Here is a 19,481-nt window from a genome sequence, read left to right on the forward strand (position 1 = left end):
GCATAAACAGATTTTTTAAAAATTAAATGACATACAGCAGTTATGATCATTTGGCTGGCTCCTCAGAAGGTAGCTTATATGGAGTCAGTTTTTATTTTAAAAGAAGATAACCATCACAACAAGCATGCATTCAGAAGAGAAAAACTTAAAGGAAGTTTCACAGCAACAGATCATTCAGTAGCATCTCAGAAAGAGATGTGGTGGAAAGGGCTTAACAGTTGTTTTCTTTCAATATTTTGCACTTCACAATCTTGAGAGAAGATTCAACTTTTTGAGCATTTCTGCCCGCACAGCGGATCAGGTTATAAAATGCAAACAGGCGAGTATCTTCACTGTCAGACTTCAAGGCTGGCAGTCCAGACCACACAGGGTAGTTCTCATTTCTTTCATCTCCACTTTGAATCTGATCAACAAAAAGAGAGTCAAAGATCAATTACAGTTTAGTATTTTGGGATGCACAACTTTTTCAAATGTGGAATGAAAACTTGAGGAGAGTAAGGATTGCTAAACTCAGCCAAACCTATGGATTTTCATGAGAATTGAACCAAGGTACTTAAAATGTGACAAACTGAAGTATGCATTTTTCTGCCTGATAAACTAAAGTCTTGCGGAAGTTGAAGAACAGACTGACAGAAAGTTACTTGGTTTTAGACATGGATTTGAAAAAAGTACAAGGAAAAATCCAGTGTCCATTCAATCTCTTAAGCAATGTTACATGTCTTCAACATAGTTCCTGACTTGCCCTTTTTTTCTCAATAGGTTCTTATATTGAAACATTGTCCTTTCTTATTTTGAACCAAATAAATTCTTCATATAATGCATACACCCCAAATCTGAAATTCAGTGACTTTTACACTTGACAGTTTTAGGTGAAAATAGTTAAGGGATAACGATGCTACAAGATCTGCTCAAGTGCCTGAGTATTGACTTTTGGACAATGAAGAGTCCTGTCCCAGTATAAATGATGAGCAGATGTTTTCTTCTGAGGTTCCTGGGATGTGCAGTTTTGAATGAAACACCCCTTAGATGGTTGGAATTCCAGCTTCTCCTTAAATGATGTGTCTGTGATAGTTCGGTGCCTACAGTTCTCTCTCTTTTTTAAATTTAAACATGTTTCCTTTTAATAGGCATATGTCAATTGCATATATATTGTGTACAACATGGTGATTTGATATTTTCTACAATGTTTAAGATTGTAATCATGGTAGACAGATTTCTCTATTTCTTATTTGTTCTTGCTTTTCAACTACTCTCTTTCAGTTGTACAAATAATACAGGGGATCTGGGGATGCGGAGTGCCTTGGGAAAGAGGACTGGGGAGTAGGAAGAGGGAGGAGGAGGGATCTGTGGATGGTATGTGGAGTGAGTAGAAAATTTCTAAATAAAGAAAAATGAAAAAAATTATAAATACAGTTCTCTTTTATAAAGAGACATTTTGCAAAATTCAATTCTCCTTGCCCTGGTGTCTTGGTTTATTAAGAAGGAAAATAGAGAAGTAGAAAGGACTGCTCACCTGCATGAGAATGCTCCTAACCCCCTCCAGGAGTCCAGTGTTCTTTTCTTCAATGTCTCTGGCTTTGTCAAGGACTGTAGCAGGGACGTCTTTCAAGGAAGGCATTTCTTTCACTAGATGATAGATGGGGACTTTCCAGGCATTCAACAAGCTTTCCACTAATTTCAGTAGGGTGATTGGCTAAGTAACCATATTTGAACAATCATATGAAAATAAGTGAAAAGGAACAGCATTAGACACAGACAGTTTTTTTACTCAAAAGGGTTAATTAAGCTTTCTTTGTTAATTGTACATGCATTTAAAACATTCTTTTGTAAATTATATGATGATATGAAATATTGCCATTGACTTTGTGTATAAAACTTGAGTGAAATGAATTCAGAAATTCTAGTAGAGTACTTTAAAGTTGTTAGCAAAGTAATAGCTTTTATTTTTAGGCAAGTGCTCTACCACTGAACTAAATCCCCAATCCCTATAGTAATAGCTTTTATTAAATGTATTCTCATCTCAGCTCTGCCTTCTCTGCTTTCTTTCATTAATTCATCATTATTTTAGTAAGAATTGTAGAGACACAATGCTTTAGCCCTTAAGCCGTACATGGAATATGCATTCTAAGTGTGGGGTTATGCAAGCATATACAATACCGTTTAGTTTAAATTACCTTGAGATCATTTATGGCAGGAAATCAGAAATGAGAGGTGATAAGGATTAGGAATTAAATGAGACATGTGTGATGTGTAACCTTGTCAGCACGCAATGGGGATGGTTACGAACTGGGGAATATCTTAGAATGTTAACTGTGCTCCTTTCTTTAGCTGACTTTCAGGTGTGATATGGGCGAAGGCAGAACAATCAGTTAGGAATCAGCACTTGGGATCTAAAACTTAAGTAGAACCAGGAGGTGGCACGAAGAAGTGGCAAACGAGTTAGTAACATAAAGAGCTGTCAACACAGTCCATTAGCAACAGAAGATAAGTACAACCACATTGGCTTTGTATAAATCCACATTACTGCCCTTAACAGTGAGTGTCAATGATAATTTATCCTTTTCTATAAGATATGTAGATCCTTAAGGTTTGGCATTGAAAGGGGGTCCTCTCCATAAAGGATTTATAGATTTGTTAAATGTTACTTGGCAGATTTTCCTTACAATTTATGAACTATATAATAAAATTTCTTTTTGTTACTCATTCCATGTCCATTTCTTGCAGATATTATTCTCATACTCAATATATTGACTGCAATAACTTATAGTATGGCAAAGCCAGTGTGAAAGAAATGCTAAGGGTGGGGACTCACGTGTGTCTGCAGAGCTCTATTCGTGGGAAGATCGAGTGAAGATGTGTGGCATTTTTTGAGGGTCTTGCTAATGAGCTGGTGGCTCTGGGCATACTGACTATCCTGGAAATGATAAAATATGCAATTAGTTGGTGACTAGAAATTGTGTAAATGAATCAATGATCAACACATTAATGAATTTGATAGATGTTTCATTTTAAAAATAAAATATTAATATAGTAAGGAAACGAGCCATTTAACTACATTTACATTCAATCTGTTTTCTTATTTTCTATTCATATAACTTCTAAATTTCCCAAACTCCCTCCTATTTACGATTCTTAGCTTTGCTACTCAGCAAAAACCAGCAAGGCTACCAAGTACCAATTTTTTAAAGTATCATTTGTAACAAATGCCATGGTAAACAATTTTTCTTACAAATACCTTGGCATCTACACAGGTATTTCTCATTTAGTTCATTAGGAATAACAAACAAACTATTGTATTGATTATGACAAAATTAAGTTATACTCTATGCAGAATATACTAGAAAATATTAAACCATGAACCAATTAAAATTGAAAATAGATTTCTTTGTATTCTCATCAATATTTATTTGTTATGTACTTCTAAATCTTTATTTTGTAAAATATCTATTATTCAAAACTACTATTAATGACATATTTGACAGTTTGAATGAATTTTTAGGATGATTCTGAATGTCCTAGGTGACCCATCAGGAAATGTAAATAGGCAGAAACAATAATATGTGAAATAAATGTTAGGAATATATGGGCTTTGCAAGGACTGAGCCAACTTCTGACAAGCCCATTAATGTAGAGCAGTCATCATTGTTCGTTTCTTCATTGACTGGATTAGAACATGTTCCATAAAGCCTTAAAGAGGTCTTCATCATGAATACCTGACCTAGATCCCTGCATCAGACCCTTTGCTATTAAATTACATATCTTGACTAGTTTAAAATTATTAGTAACATTTGTGAATATGAAGATTGAATATTAATTTTCTTTTTTCCTGACATGGCCTCAGTGTCTTTAACTCTATTTAACCTTTGCAAGTCACTGCAATGCATTCTTCTCTTGTAGATAACAGAATCTAAAGGTGAGTAATGCAAAGACTAGCTTACTAGATACTTGAAAGAGAGTCAAATCTTTCCTCAGAATGTCTTGTGTATATTCATATCACAAAAATGAATTAATAGGCCGGGCGGTGGTGGCGCACGCCTTTAGTCCCAGCACTTGGGAGGCAGAGGCAGGCGGATCTTTGTGAGTTCGAGGCCAGCCTGGTCTCCAAAGCGAGTTCCAGGAAAGGCGCAAAGCTACACAGAGAAACCCTGTCTCGAAAAAAAATAAATAAATAAATAAAAAATGAATTAATAAAAGTTTAACAATAGCGAAAACTAAGATTATATCTTGGCAAATATCTGGCATTCCATGAGACTGCCCTATTTTCTGGTTCCACAATCTTGTAGCCTCTATTTTTTTTTCTACCTATGAAGCTACATTGTTTGAAGTTTGGACCACGATGCTTTCCACTTTAGAATGTACTATAAACTAACCATTTCAATGGAGGAACAATTTGGTAAGAAGCTGGAAGTCAGGGGGCAGTACTTACGAATTCAGTGAACATTTCAAAGGCTTGTTTACTTATGTGCTCAGACAAACTGACCGCTCGATCAAGCATTTCTCCCAAAGGAGCAAAGCAGCGCCCATTCCTCATTAAACACGTGGGAACTGAGGCCACATCCTCCCACAGGAGCAGGTTGGACATCAGTAGTAGAAGCAGTGTCCCTGTTAAAGGAGAATAATGACTCTGAGATCTAGTCATCTGAGTTTATCAACAGTGACGTCATCAATCTAAGCCTTTGCTAACAGTGGCCTCCTTTGTACAAATTGTTGTTTAATTTTGTGAGAATAATGAGCATTTTCCAAGGAGGATATTCAAGTAGAGGATTATACTCTCTTATATTCATATTTCATAATATGAGTGTCTCTTGGCAGTTCTTTATTACTCCTGGCATTGCTTCTGCCTTCTCCAAACTTTTGGAGTCTAACTTAAGTGTGCCAGTGTGTGTTCAAGCCTATGTCTCCAGATAGTTCAAGGTCTTGTGGTTCTCTGCTGGTTTTCAGTAACACCACTCATGAATTTGTAATATTTTTAATTGTTAATTTTATTTTATGTGTAGCAGGTTTTTTTTATCTGTATGTGTGTGTATGTGTGTGTGTGTGTGTGTGTGTGTGTGTGTGTGTGTGTGTGTGTGTGTGAGACATGTATGCCGCGTACTCAAAGAGGCCAGAAGGAGGGGTCAGTTTTTCTGGGATTAAAGATAAAGTTGTGAGCAGCCAAGTTGGTGGTAGGAACAAAACCCAGGTCCTGTTCAAGAAAAGCAATTGTTTTTATCCACTGAGCCACCACTCTAGTCCCCAAATTTCTAACTTTAATTCAGTGTCTAATATTAGTATTTTGGACACCAATGTAAGAAGAACAGTTCTGTTTCTGGGTTTATTTTCATGGCAAAGTGGGAATAAACTCATGATTATTTATTTACAAGTACTTATGGCAAAGAGAATGGTGTTATGAAAATGAAGCCACATAGTGGAACTTCCAGCTCAGTGTAATAATGTCATGTATTTCTTCTTTTGTCAAAATGTTCATACTTTTCTTCTGAATTTATGGTTTCTACCAACCATGATGATGAAATAGATTGCATGTAGATATTCTACATTTTTTATTGTCTCTCCTCTTAGTAATTTGAGGAGTCACCACACTGACAGTGGAGTTCTTGGCCAGCACCTGAGGCTTGTGTTGTGGCAGGCTGTCAGCATCCTACACTGCTACACACTGTCCACGTGGTTAGATAACACAGGCAGTAAGAAGTTGCTTTTATCTTCTTTGTGTAAAACAGTTATAAAGTGTTTTCTAATGAGCTGGATTGGTGTCATAATCAACTCATTTTTCATAAAAGAACAAAAACCCCATAACATATGGATAATTTATAGTCACAATACTATGAATTACCATCAAGGCCCCAAAGTGGAAAGTTTATACACCTTCAGTGACACCAATCTGAAAAGACTCCTTGACCCTCAGAAGCTGTGAAAAATGGAGTTGGATATGCACATCAGAAATTTAGAAACTTAATAAGATTTATAATGGAAAACACATAAACGGAATACGCAAAATAAAACTATCAAAATACTCTGTGGTATACAGGTAAACAGGAATCTTTTCAAATAAAATAAAAATATTCAGATAATTCCTATTATAGAAAAAGCTGTTCAAAAATCGTGAAAGTTTTCCAAATTTGTTTTATACATGAGAGATACTTATTTGTAAAATAAATATAAGCATATATGCATATCTTTAATTTATCATCTGAAAGATTTTCACAATCTAAGTGCAGTAAAAGGAGGTAAGGGTTTTAGCTTATAACTTCATAAAATTTAAAAGCTTGCTTTTGTGAAATTTTTGGATGTTAATAATTCATTTTACTTGGAAATATTATCAAGAAAATAAAGGTAAATATTAGCAAAGTGTCCTTTATATTAAAGAGTACTTTGCTTGACTGAAATTCTCAAAGCTGTAGAGAGCCACATCTGCTAGCTTTATCTGCTCTGTGGACAAAACTGAAAATATGATTCAGTTCATTCAAGTCAAGCAAGATCCAGAAATCAGAATATGTTATATTCTTCCTTCTACAGTTGTAACAAATTGTACCCACTCTTGTTGTTACTCTGACTATAAATATCAAGTTTGCAAGTTTGGCTGTATGAGGTGGATCATTCCATGTCTGGAACTCTCTTCAATACGAATTGTTAAAATGACTCACTGCTGGTCTCTACCGCTAGAGACAGGTGCTGTTCCTGTTTTCCACTTAGGGCAACTAGGCCAATGCAAAATGTCTCTAGCCGTTGCTGGATGTCTCCAGGTAAGAAGACTTCCCTTTCAGAATCAGGGATGCATCAGTGCACTGTGCAGTTGTTTTCTAGAGCAATAGTTAGAAAATATTTCTCAGCTCCTTCCGACTTCCCTGGCAGACAAATTTCCATTTACTGCATAAATGAGAACAATAACACACACACACACACACACACACACACACACACACACACACACACACATACACAGACACACACACCTACACAGGCATGCATGCATGAATGCACACACACATGCATACATGCACAGCACATACACACACAAAACAAAACAACCAAACCCAACAACAACAACAAACCTCTCCAAACCAGTTTCATTTTAAAATAAGGCAATGTTTAATTAAGGTCAACTGGAAGAATTTTGGAGAAGAGTCACTGACATGAGCAGAGTTGAATTAAAGACAGCTCTACCTTTACAGAGTCTATTAAAGCTTGGGAACCAGAACACCATATAGAAACGATACCCCAAAAAATAAAACTGCCCAATGCAGCTTTGTAAAACAATGTAATGTGTAAGGTTGTCATTTGAAAGCACATTAGTAATGAGTTACTTACAAAAGCGTGGATGAGGTAAAGACAGCTGCATCTCTGAGGAGTTCCACAGCAGCGCGGCTCCAACTTAAGAAATCTTCCCCACAACAATCGTACCTAAAGTTAATTTTCCCTCCTATATAGTGTTTCACACTATCCCCAAGGCCATATACTGCCAGGGGCAGGAGGAAGTAATATGCAAATCCAAGTTGAGGATACCTTGACTCTCCCCCCTCAGGGGCTGTTTTACAGCCTAATTGTCATGATGATTAACCTATGTATAACTGCATTGCTTATTTTATTCTAAGTATGTGATTAGAGTCCAAATTGCATTGTAATTCACACCAGTAAACTCTGCTTCATGAAAACATGTGACTTTCTTCATGTGCCCAAAGCATTCATTATTTTCTTTATGTTCTTATATTTTAGTTATTACTTCTGAAATTTTCACTGAATCTTAGATGTGTTGAAATATTGATATCATTGTTTTTGGAGCACTGGGAAGAAGGTCAAGAAAGAGTCAGAAGTTTTGAGCAATTTAGCCTTGTGAGTCTTTTCCAATATCCTTGGAACACTGATTAGCATTTGCCTTTAAATAGTAGGCACATAAGAGCATAGTGTAGGGCCAGATACAAATGTTTAGAGGGACTTTTGGTAGGTAATCACATTCACTATAAGAAAAAATATCAAACACCTTCTAGTTGGAGCCTAGGATAGCCCCACTTACAGACTTTCAGCCAGATTTACAGTGAAGAAACACGAGTTATATATAGCCATGGAATTAGACTTAAATACAAACGTGCTTGTCTATGTTTATAATAGTTGTACCACTATTAGATGAATCTATACATCCTGCTTGGCTTAGTAATGTCACTGACTTTGGCTGAACAGCTTCCTTAGTGACATTTCCTGGCAGTAGCCAGGATACTTACATTTGGTCCTATGGAAGTCAAATACTAGTATTAGATCTTCTGCCTGATGGATTTATATACTTCAAGCAATTGTGACTTGTGGCATCTCATTCTATGGTCTCTTATATTTAGTATTGCTTACATCTAATCCACTGACAGTTTATTACATAAGTGGTCAATAGGGCCTCGCTGTTGTATAACTCATAAGAAGCCGGTAACTGGACCTTGGGATATTTCAGTAACCTTGTAGTTTGACTTAGACTTCTTCCAACAATGGCAGGTTACTGCCTTCAAATTAACTGTTGTCTTTGCTTATAGAAGGCCTTTGAAATATTTACAATACTAGATGCTATCTTTATATAGTCAACCCTTGAAGATGGTTATCAGAATCATCAATGGCCTGGTATTCTCTGTCACAAATGCAAGTTGGAATGAACTCAGCATATACAGGAATCATTACAAATGAAAACAGTTATTACATTATACTATATAATGAAAAGATCTCATTTGTTTTGTTTCCTCCAAAGAGTGAAATTGTGGACAACCTGGTATACCCCAGGCAGTGCCTTATATGGCTGTAGATATTATCCCATATTCCTTCTTTTTGCAAGGGAATGTTTCATTTTTGACTTTGTACCAATCTAACAATAAGAATCTCATGATCAAGAAATTGCCTTGAGTCTAAGAAGAGATAGTAGATGAATGAGCAGTGTTGAAACTCTGATTCACTATGAGGACCCATGAAGAGGCCCAATGAGTCATGTGCTATGACAAGGGTATTAACCATGCGGAAAGGGACAAAAAATTTTTGCATAAAATGTTATAGTTATGTGTCATGCTGACAGAGGTTGGAACTGTGATTGCTAATATAGATTGGCAGCTTGATAGGCTCTAGAATCCCCTAAGAGACAAAACTCTGGGTAGTTTCATGAGGAAGAGTCCATACCTTGCTACTTTAGGCAAGAGGACCAATTTATGAGGAGTATCACTCCATTGTTGTGTCTCAGACTGAATGAAAAGGACAAGGTAAGTGCAGAGACAGCATTGTCCCTGCAGCTTCCTGATGGTGGGAGCAATACGACCAGCTGTGTCATCTGCCCTGCTGTGATGACGTTCCACTGCAATATTAGCCACAATTAACTCCACCATATCAAAATTGCCGTTATCAGATTTAGCAGATCACCGAAAAATGGGATTTGTGCAAATGTCATCACCCACTAAACGTAAGTGCTCATCGTCTCGAGGCACTTCCCAGAACAGCTGATGCTGTGGCATATACAGCTTATATTATTTGTGCTGGCCAGGGGCATGACTTGTGTTGGCCATGAGGAAGTGGGGGACCAGGTCCATTCTTGTTTGCAGATCCTTGCCATTTCACCTGGCTACTTGTGTAAGACTGGCTTCAGGCTGACCCCGTGGCCACATCCTGTTTATCAGCCATACATGTCTGCTGAAAGGGCCCAGAGCTGGAAGAGCATTGTTCACATTCAATAGTTCTTATTTTCCATGATTGCAAAACTCAACCTGATTTCATGTCTTTAGGTGACTCTTTCCAATCTGGTACACACTGTATCATAACTGGCTCCTACCCATGTTACAGATCTTTTACTATACATTTTACACTCTATGATATGTTTGGTAGAGATAATTGTCCACTCTTAGCTTAAGCTAAATCCATTCCACTTTAATGTTACTATGTCTATAGCTATATCCTGCTGATTGCTGTCTGTTAAATCCTACAATTGTTATTTGTTAAGGATTTATTAGTTGAACATTCAGCAAAACAGTAGTTTTCAGTGTGTTAGTGGGAATTCAGTACATCTATAAATTAACAGTGAGAGACTAGTCAGCAGTGCTCTGTGCCCATATATGCCAGTAACAATGACCATTCTGCAAATAAAATGCCTGAATGGATTCCCATCAATGGCATCTCCTTCACCACAGCAGCAGGTTCACTGCTAACACCTGTACCTCCTTCTGCCTTCAGTGAACTGAACTCTCAACATTCTCATCTTTAAGAAACATTTTAATGTGACATCCAGCCCTCAGTCAAACTGTCCCTAGAAACTGTAGTTAAAGGCGACCTCAGTCTCCCAACATGCTTCTTTCTATGTGTACCTTTCCCACTCTTTTTCTTATTCATTGCATTTCATTCACTTTAGCACTTTACCAGCCCGATTTTCACACTAGGCATCATTATTCTGATCTTCCTAGACCTTACTGTTCCCTCTACTGTGGTCCAGACAGGAGATATTCTGAAGAGAAACACAGGAGTCCCTCCTTATATGTCTCATACAATTACCATGTTTGTACTCACAAATTCCCTTCTTATTAGGCATACTGTAGTTGGGAGCTGATGCCTATCTGAGAAAATATTCAACAGTCTCTCAAACTCTGTTCAATAAAGAGATGGATTGAACAACAAAAGGCATTTGTCAGGAATGGAATTTAGCTAGAATTCTGGCCAGAGAAACATAGCTTAGATTCCACATTCCCTATACCATTAAAAATTGCAAGGGAAATGTTCAAATTGTATTTGAAATTCTTATTACACAATACAATAAAACAGAAAATATCCACTATTCAATCCTCAGATCAATGTAATAGTTTATCTAGTGTCATCAATATTTCAATGTTGCTACACATGGCTACAAAAGCTTGTCTAGAAAAATGTGAAGGTAAAAAGTAAACTAAAATCTGAACAAGTGAATCAAAACTGATCTACACAGAGCAGCAAATAATGTAAGTGCTCTGTCAAGCAAAATATGAATGATCCTGTTCCACAAAGCATTCAATAAAAACAGTCTTTACAAATGGGAAACATGAGCAGAAATTCATCAGCATCTCAAAACAGTTCACCAGGGACTCCCCAGCTTTTGAAAATGAATAACTTGACTATCATTGACAAGAAAGGAAATAGATAACTACAATATTCTTTCCAAGCTCAAAAGTTACTTTCTCTTCATATTCTTCAGTATGGACTTGCAGGCAACCAACACCCTAAGGTGATTGACCTGGAAGAAAACATCATAACACATGGAGTTCCTACACTCTAATTTCTGGAAGCAGTTACTTAATAAAATCTTTTCTCCAGGGTGCATTAAAGCTAAATTGCTGATGGGTACATAGTTCCATAAACCTGTTGCTTTGGTTTTCCATTTTCCCCCAAATTTGGGGAAACAATTTGATAAAAAGAAATTATATTTACTCATTTTAACGTGTTTAAACATGTTGATGGAGAAATCTATCTAATGGAACTCACTCTTCTGTGCATGCTACCATCTTATAATTTATCCAGTTATTGAAATCAACTATATCACTTTTAGATATGAATGTGACAGAATTTCAAGAGTGCATTCTTAGGATCAAAGTAGCCAGTCACCCCAGTTGCCCCCATCCTCTATTACCAGTACAGATTATGCTGAGTATACGATCCTAGCCAATGGTAGCCCTAGCCTATGTTGCTGTTGCTGGGTCCACTTCTTTGGTAGTTAGAGAGAGAAAATTTTTCTATCTTCTTTTTAGTTGCACTTGGTTCCCCAATCCCTAAATGCCTGACAAACCCAGTAATTCTTTAATATAAAAATAGATAAATGATGAGACTTTAGCATTTTATTTTATAATATTTCTGTTTCATTTTGGGATTCAGCAAAAGACTGACATACATTGCTAGATGTATATGAGAGAGATTGTCATGGAACTTGGATTTGTGAAAGGCTAAATCAATCAAGAAGTGTGTGTGAAAAAGAAATGATAAAAGGAGACACTTAAAGGAAAATATGTCAATAATTAGGCTGATCTCAAACCAAATTTCTATATAAGATGTTAATAGTATGATAGAGGCTATGTTCCTGGACCCTGTGAGTCTGTAAGGCCCGAATAAGAGTTAATTGATTATGCTTCCATAGGAAATCAATGATTATGTTTTTCCTCTGTGAAGAATTGCACGGTACTTTTTATGTAGACTATATTGAATGTGTAGGTTGTTTTTGGTAGGGTGGCCATTTTCATGTGTTAATTCTACCAATCCACTAGCACCTGAGGTCTTCCCATCTTCTGGTATCTTCTTTAGTGTTTTAAAGTTTTCATTTCATTTCTCAGGGTTAAATTCATGCTCAGATATTTTTTAGCATAGAGTGAATTGTATTATTTCACTGATTTTACTCTCTGTATGCTTATTAAGAATGTATAGAAAGATACTGGTTATTGTGTGTTAATTTTGTGTCCTGTTTTTTGCTGAATGTATTTATCATTGTGGGAATTTTCTAGTTGAGTCCTTAGGGTCTTTTGTATATAGAATTATACCGCCTCTAAATAAGAATATTTTGGCTTCTTCCTTTCCTATTTGTATCTCCTTCATCTTCTTCATGCCTCTGATAGCTCTGGCTCAGACTTCCCTATTTTTTTGGAATATTTTGAGGGGTAATTGCAATATTTTGAATTGGCAATTCTTTGAAGATATGGTAGAATTCTGCATTGAATCCACCCAGCCTTGTGCTATTTTTAATTGGGAGATTTTAAATTAGTGCTCCTATCTCATCAGATGATGTGGGTCTACTTAAATTATTTTCTTCATCTTGATTTAACTTTGGTATGTTATATACATTTACAAATTCATCATATCCTTTCATATTTTTCTAAGTTGATGGAATATAAATTTTTAGAAGTATCCTTATGGTTTGCAGAATTTCTTCTGTGTTTCTATTTTCCCTTTTATCTCTAATTGTATTAGTTGGACTCTGTATCTTTATTTAATTTGGCTAAAATTTTGCCAATATTTTAATATTTTTGAAGAACAAACAGTTTGTTTCATTGATTTTTTTTTAATTTCTGTTTCATTGATTCAGTTTTAAAATTTTGTTATGTCAATTTCAGACCTGATTTTTATATCTATTTCTGTTCACTTTTTGGAGGATGTTGTTTGCTTGTTTTTTTTTTTTCTAATATGCTCAGGTGTATCATCGAGTTACTGATTTGAGATATCTCACAATTTTTGATGTTGTACAGTTGTATAAACTTTTTCTATTAATACTTTTTCACAGTGTCCCATAGATTTTTTTATATATTGTGCTTCATTTTTATTTAATTCTAGAAACTCCCGCAGTAAAAGTTAAATCCTCAATGCTTTTATAGATTTCCATGTAGGAGTCTTTTAGCATAGTTTGCCAGGGTGAACATCCTTACATACAGTGGTAGCTACTATGTTTTTATTGTACTAGTAATAGCAAGTTCAGTCCCATGATTAAGAAAGTTCCTGGGTCTAGTGCTAAAATAAATTTGTGATAGTATTGAATGATTTTTTTCTTGGACTGGAGATGTAGCAGATGGAGGGATAAATTATTAGTATTCTCTTACATCCCAGACTTCAATCTGCCATTCAGCCTGATTTGGCTTCTAGTCCATCATCTGGATCAACTTCAGATCATGACTAAGATCACTATTAAAAGAGCAGCAATACTACTAAGAACTTAGAAATAAAAGTTAGTCATTTCTAGAAGCCAACACTCACAGTGAAATGACAGGAAATACAGTTATCATAGAGCTTTACCATGAGTAAAAAATAACTACTTTTATGAACAGAAAATGGTAATGTAACAAGCAGTACTAAACAGCTAAAGACTTCTCTAATAACTTGTTTCCACTATGCTCCTTTGAATTCATACCATCACAGCACCATTCTAAATGCATTCTGTATGCTTTCTTCGTTCTGTCTAATAAGTTTCATTTGGTCTACTTTCAACTTCATCTAACATATAAACTGTTTAATACATCCCCACCTTCCTCTTCTGGTTCAAGTCCTACAGCAGGGAGTTCAGAGAAGAACTCAGCTTCCTCACTTCCTACTTCTCAATGTCTGTTCCTTTCACTTTATCAGAATGTAGTGAAAGATTGTGAAAAGAGTGGAAAGTCTTCCACAAACAACTTATTTGGTGAAAAAAATAACCCTTATTGCTAACAAAGTCTCAACTTGAATTCATACTCGGTGGCAGTTGTCTTTTTCATGGCACAAATCACTTCCATGTGCAGCTCTCTGTACTATGCTCTTATTCTCAAGGAGGTATGTGGCATTCCTCTCTGGGGCTGCTCCAAATTGACAAGGAAATGGATAATTTGGGAGGAACTCAAATTCCTCTGTTCAGTCAGGGTTAAAGGGGAACCATCTCATTGTCACCTGGTGTCCCAGTTGTTTTTCTAGAATGTGTCCTTGCTCTCATTGCCTCTAGGGTATCTGGTTGCCACTGCTTCTCTCCCATATCCCTGCCTGCTGAAAGGGCCAAGGGTTGCGCAAAGATTTTCCAGACCCAAAGACTGTCATTTCCTCACAAACAAATATGTCCCTCTTATCCTTGTGCCATCAGACAAAACTCTACACCTCTTGGGTACACCATGAGTCCCAGGAGCAAATGCACCTTTGGCATATATTCTTTCAGCAGAGAAAAGCTCACAGCGTATTATCTGGGACAAGATGGTTCCTTAACTTAAGAAATGGTAGAGCATTTTCATCTGCATGGCTCTGTATCTACATCCATCCACAGCTGCTCCATGTTCCAGATGGACTTGAGGCTTACCATGGATTGATTCTCATTGATCTTGAGTTCACCAAAGATTCAGATTTCTACAAATTGGAAGATCATCTCCTTCACCTCTTTCTCCAATCAATTATTTCTTGTTGGGAACTTAGAGCCTCCCCAGGCTCACTACTAAAATTTTCCGAAGAAGTCTGCTTTGAGTTCATCATATTTCTTAATCTATTTTTTTGAGCAGTCCCCCTTTGCTGTTTTTTCACTCCTTTTTTCAACTCATCTTGATTGCTTTAGAACTTCTCAAATCAAATTTACAGAACAGTCTCTGTCACTGAGATCCAGCAAAATGTCACTTGCTCTATATATGATCTATGCTGAATCCCTGGCTGGAGAGGAGGTACTCTAAAGATAAACACTGAAGTCTCACCCTTTCTTCACCAGTCTGTTAGGTTTACACTTACAAAATTAGTAGATTTGTCAGCAATGTGGGAGTTTAAAGATCAATAATACCTTCAAAAGAATGTTGAAAAATCTTCCTTCTCCAGCTACAAAAGGAATGCACCAAGCACCCTTATTTGCCAGACCTACAATTAGTGAAGATCTCATATCTCCGAATAGTTGTATCTATAATAAAGATTGCAGACAGCCTGGGTCACTGATTCCCTTGTTCTTAAGATTGCACCAGTGCATTTTTGTAATATCTCTGACTGTAAATGGTGTGGTACATATCTATGGCTTTGGATAAATGACAAGAGAGTAACAGGCTTTGTTGAGGGGATTAACTTGCAGAACTTTCTCCCTTCCTCCACCTTTTTGTCCAGGCTAAATCAAGTTAATTGATTTTCTTGGCAAATGTTTCCCTAAATCTTTGAAAGCCAAAAACGGAGGCAGCAGGCTTACTGACCTAGGTGCCAAGAGTAACGTGATATTAGTATAACCGGGAGTCTAAGTTTGATTAATTGTTCACTGTGGTTATAATGGAGGGAATCCCACCTGGTGGGATGTTTTACCCCAGTTCAATCACACTCAGGTGATGAATTACACAGAGAAGAATTTTTAGAGAAAAGAGCATTTTATTGCCTATTAATAGTAGTCTGGTTATCAAGTTTCATGCATTGGAAAGTTCTTACAGTCGAGATACGTATTGTTTTGTGTTCTTAGTTTATATTTATACAAAAAAAATAGGTGCTTCTGTTGAGTGTCTTTTCATTATCTAACACTTTGCTTGCCAGACCACTCACTCTCCTTTTACATGTAGTCTGGTTTTGTATTCATTTGTTCAAGTCTTTGTTTAATCTCTGTCTCCACATTTCAGTGACAGACAAACATTGAGAGTCATCTTGGTAAACTGTATAATAAGTGGGAATAGGAGATAAATCATCTGGAAAGACTGAGGCCTGAATCATGGATGGAGTACAGTCTTTGTTGGATCGTACAATAAAGATTCACATAAATATATTAGAATTTCTATAGGAATTTTATAGGGATCAGAAATTATCAATTTGTGCTTCCTAATTCTAGCTTAATTGCATTCATGGCTAACTCCTTTACTGACAGTCTGTTTTGGGGTAAGCAAAGATTGGAAGGCTGCTCCATATTCAATCATAGAACAGCATCAGTTCCCAAATTATTTATGTCTAGTAAAGAAACTAAATTCTGGAACATTGAAAATGGATATACTATGAGAGGTGCAATAGACAGTGGATGAACCCATGCATTTCTCCTTATAATCTCTCTTCTCTTGTATTGACAACTTTATAAGGACAAGAGAGCCTTAATGAATCTGTGTAACAGTGGTTGGTATTTAAAATAGATATGTATATGCCATGTTTTGTTGATATCCATGGGAGCCCTGCCCTTTTATGAATAGAAGTGGATTGGGGGGGCAGAAGGGAGGTGGGGCAAGGGGACTTGGGGGAGACAGTGGGGAGGACTATGTTCAAGATGTAAAATAAATAAATAAATAATAAACCTAATGAGAAATTAAAAAATAAAATAAAATAGACCTGTATAATATGAAAGTAATGTAAGTGTGGCGACTTAGGAAAAAATGAAAATGCAATAAGTTCACAGAAAGAAGAATTTGAGGCCACTTAGGATAGCTCAGAAGCAGAAATTCTGGAGAAAGTTTGACAGAGGGTCAGATGAACACAAGTGTTTCGGGAATGTTTTAATGTTGAGAGGACAGTTTACTGACAAGAATTCTAAATGCTGGTACTGAATCTGTTAATGTAGTAGAGGGTTTCTCATTGTATGGAATCACTCCAAAGTCAGGTGTTCTCCAATCCCTTTGAGCTGTTGTTCCATTGGGTTTGAGAGGCCTCCCATAAAAGAATACAGCCTATTATCATTTCTCTTGGTTACCCACATCAACTTGATTGTAAGAGCCTATTACTGAAGACATTACACATAGAGATACCATGCTTGATTGACTTAGATATTTCATCTCTACTGCATAGCTTTCATAGTGTCAGAAAGTAGTGTGCATGTTACTGGGTAAGAGAAGTAATCAGCAGCCTTTCCCAGTTGTGAACCCTTAAAGCTATAGTGACTGCTGGACTGCAAGCTAAGCTCATTTTTGCAATAACAGCACAAATGTAATAGGAATATCTGACTACTTCCTAGTTAGATTGAAGGCGTTTTCCATAAGATAAAACTAATATAGATTTGTTATTAGAACCAGAAATAGAGGAATACTGATATGAAATAGAATTTTATAGACATAATACTTTGCACACACAGTTGTCAGTGTATACAAAAGATCTGCACATGATCAATTCAGCCAAAACTCCAGCATGGTTATAAGAGGGACTTATAAAGTCCTGACCATGGATAAGGAGTTATTTTCAATCAATGGCTATTTGGGGAGGGAGATTCAGATTTCTTAGGGGATGTCATGTCATCCCTTAGAAATATAAATAGCCCATGCCTCAGTGGATGTCCTTATACTATTGTGTATCCTGGCAACACTAAGTGTACTTGGGTTGTTTGTAAAAGTTTGCATGAAATTGGGAAGGAAAAGTAGTGGTGGGATTACAAAAAAGAGTTGGAAGAAAATGAATTTAATGAAAACATTATAGACATGTATGTAATTCCAAGCAGCAAATAACTAGTGTCCATGCCAAAGTCAACAGAGCCATTAGAGTGTGGAGAAACATCTGTCATCCCACATGTATTATCTTTCTGTCCTATAGTCTTTCTAGTACTTCATTTTGTATTATCAATGAGATACATCTGTAGTGGGTAGCCATTCCAGCTTTGATCTGGAAGTTTCAACCCCCATTGAGACTTCGGCAACTGTCACGCCTACAAGGCGGGGCCAAGGGAGGCACCTGGAGACCCGAGAGCTGGATCGGCGGGCGCTCTCTCCATTCCGGGACCCTGGATGGTGGAGGTGGATCAAGCAGAGCTCCAGAGAACACCGCTGGACTGTGATACACCTTCCCCAGACCCCGCGACCTACCTATCCCTTAATTTGTAAGTTACGCCATTAAATAAATCTCCTTTTAACTACGTGGAGTGGCCTTAATATTTACACCAATAGACAACTCAGTACAAAAAAAAAACACTCTTGAATTGAGATTTTTAATAACCCCCTGCATTCAAATATGTCTTTTTCCTCTCATAAATGGTGTCTTCCTAAATCTCATTTGCTCTGTTTGATTTTATAGGCAATTTTAATTGTGTGAATCTATGAGATGGTAGATGTTAGCATAACATAATGAACATTTGTAATAGGATGGGCTATATCATTAAAAGTCAATGATAAAACCTCCAAACAATTATGAGCTAATATAGAAATTCAGCACCTAGGAGGATTAAAAAACAGAAAACAATTGCTTCTAGTATGTTCATGATAGCCTGGAAATGTAAACAATCTACATGTACTTTAACTGATGAATAGATAATGAAAATGTGATATGTATATACAATGGAGTACTATTCAGCTGTTAAGAAAATGAAAGCATGAAGTTTTCAGAGAAATGAGTAGACCTAGAAAAGATATCAAATGAAGTAATTTAGATCCAAAAAGTGGATGTATTTATGTGACTCCTAAAAGAATGTTTTCAGTAAAGCCTTGGTTGCCTCTCAGAGTTTAAGGGAAGGCCCTATTGATGAAGACAAGACATCACATATTTAGGACACACAACTCAGACAATTCAAGTTGGATCCGACCTCAAGGCCTCTTCCTTATGGTCTAGCTTCCAGGACTCCAGAAAATACTGTGCAAGCTACAAAGAGAGGAAAAGCAATTAAACAGTTCTACCCAGCTGAAACACCTATGAAGTATAACAATCACCAGCAAGGCAAGATATACGCCTAAAGGTACAGTGAGTGGTACTCACATGTTGATGGTAACAAACAGCCCTCTAATTTGACTTAAGGTTCACTCAACAAGAGAAAAATCACCCTTCATAGAGAAAACCTAACCTCCACACTAGTAAGATCATCGGACCTTAGAAAAAAATGCTACCTTCACATTCTTCACCAGGATAACTCCTTATTACATTCTGAATCTTATCCTTACAGCTACAGATAAGTGTAGCTGCCACCCTTCACCAAGAAGCTTCTCTTTGCAACAAATGGAAATTGTCACTGAAAACCAAAACTGGACACAATGCAGAGATCAAATGGTCATGAAAACTCCAGCTCTAATAGACACATCTACATGACATGACAGCACTGATGGCTCAGGAAACATTTCAGAAGAGGGGGCAAGAAGACTGAAAGACCCACAATATCAGACAGTCTGCTGTCAACCACT

General features: G+C 36.7%; 1 protein-coding gene across 1 annotated transcript; it reads right to left on the reverse strand.

Annotated features, from left to right (window-relative positions):
- Nucleotides 1-211: 211 nt before the first annotated feature.
- Nucleotides 212-7,336, reverse strand: LOC131911257 (prolactin-2A1-like). The gene is made up of 5 exons (XM_059263238.1): nt 7,306-7,336; nt 4,427-4,602; nt 2,813-2,914; nt 1,514-1,693; nt 212-403 (listed from the first exon to the last, which is right to left on the reverse strand). The coding sequence occupies exons 1-5, from the start codon at nt 7,334-7,336 to the stop codon at nt 212-214; spliced, it is 681 nt and encodes a 226-aa protein (XP_059119221.1).
- Nucleotides 7,337-19,481: the final 12,145 nt, after the last annotated feature.

Source organism: Peromyscus eremicus, chromosome 5 (assembly GCF_949786415.1).
Source record: "Peromyscus eremicus chromosome 5, PerEre_H2_v1, whole genome shotgun sequence".
Lineage (NCBI taxonomy): Eukaryota > Metazoa > Chordata > Mammalia > Rodentia > Cricetidae > Peromyscus > Peromyscus eremicus.

Bases quoted from the DNA above. Each gene is read 5' to 3' on its own strand.
- LOC131911257 (XM_059263238.1), bottom strand. From the start codon at position 7,336: ATGCAGCTGTCTTTACCTCATCCACGCTTTT. The intron at 4,603-7,305 runs GTAAGTAACTCA...CTCCTTTAACAG, and splicing joins TTTACCTCATCCACGCTTTT to GGACACTGCTTCTACTACTG. The intron at 2,915-4,426 runs GTAAGTACTGCC...TATCATTTCCAG, and splicing joins TTGAAATGTTCACTGAATTC to GATAGTCAGTATGCCCAGAG.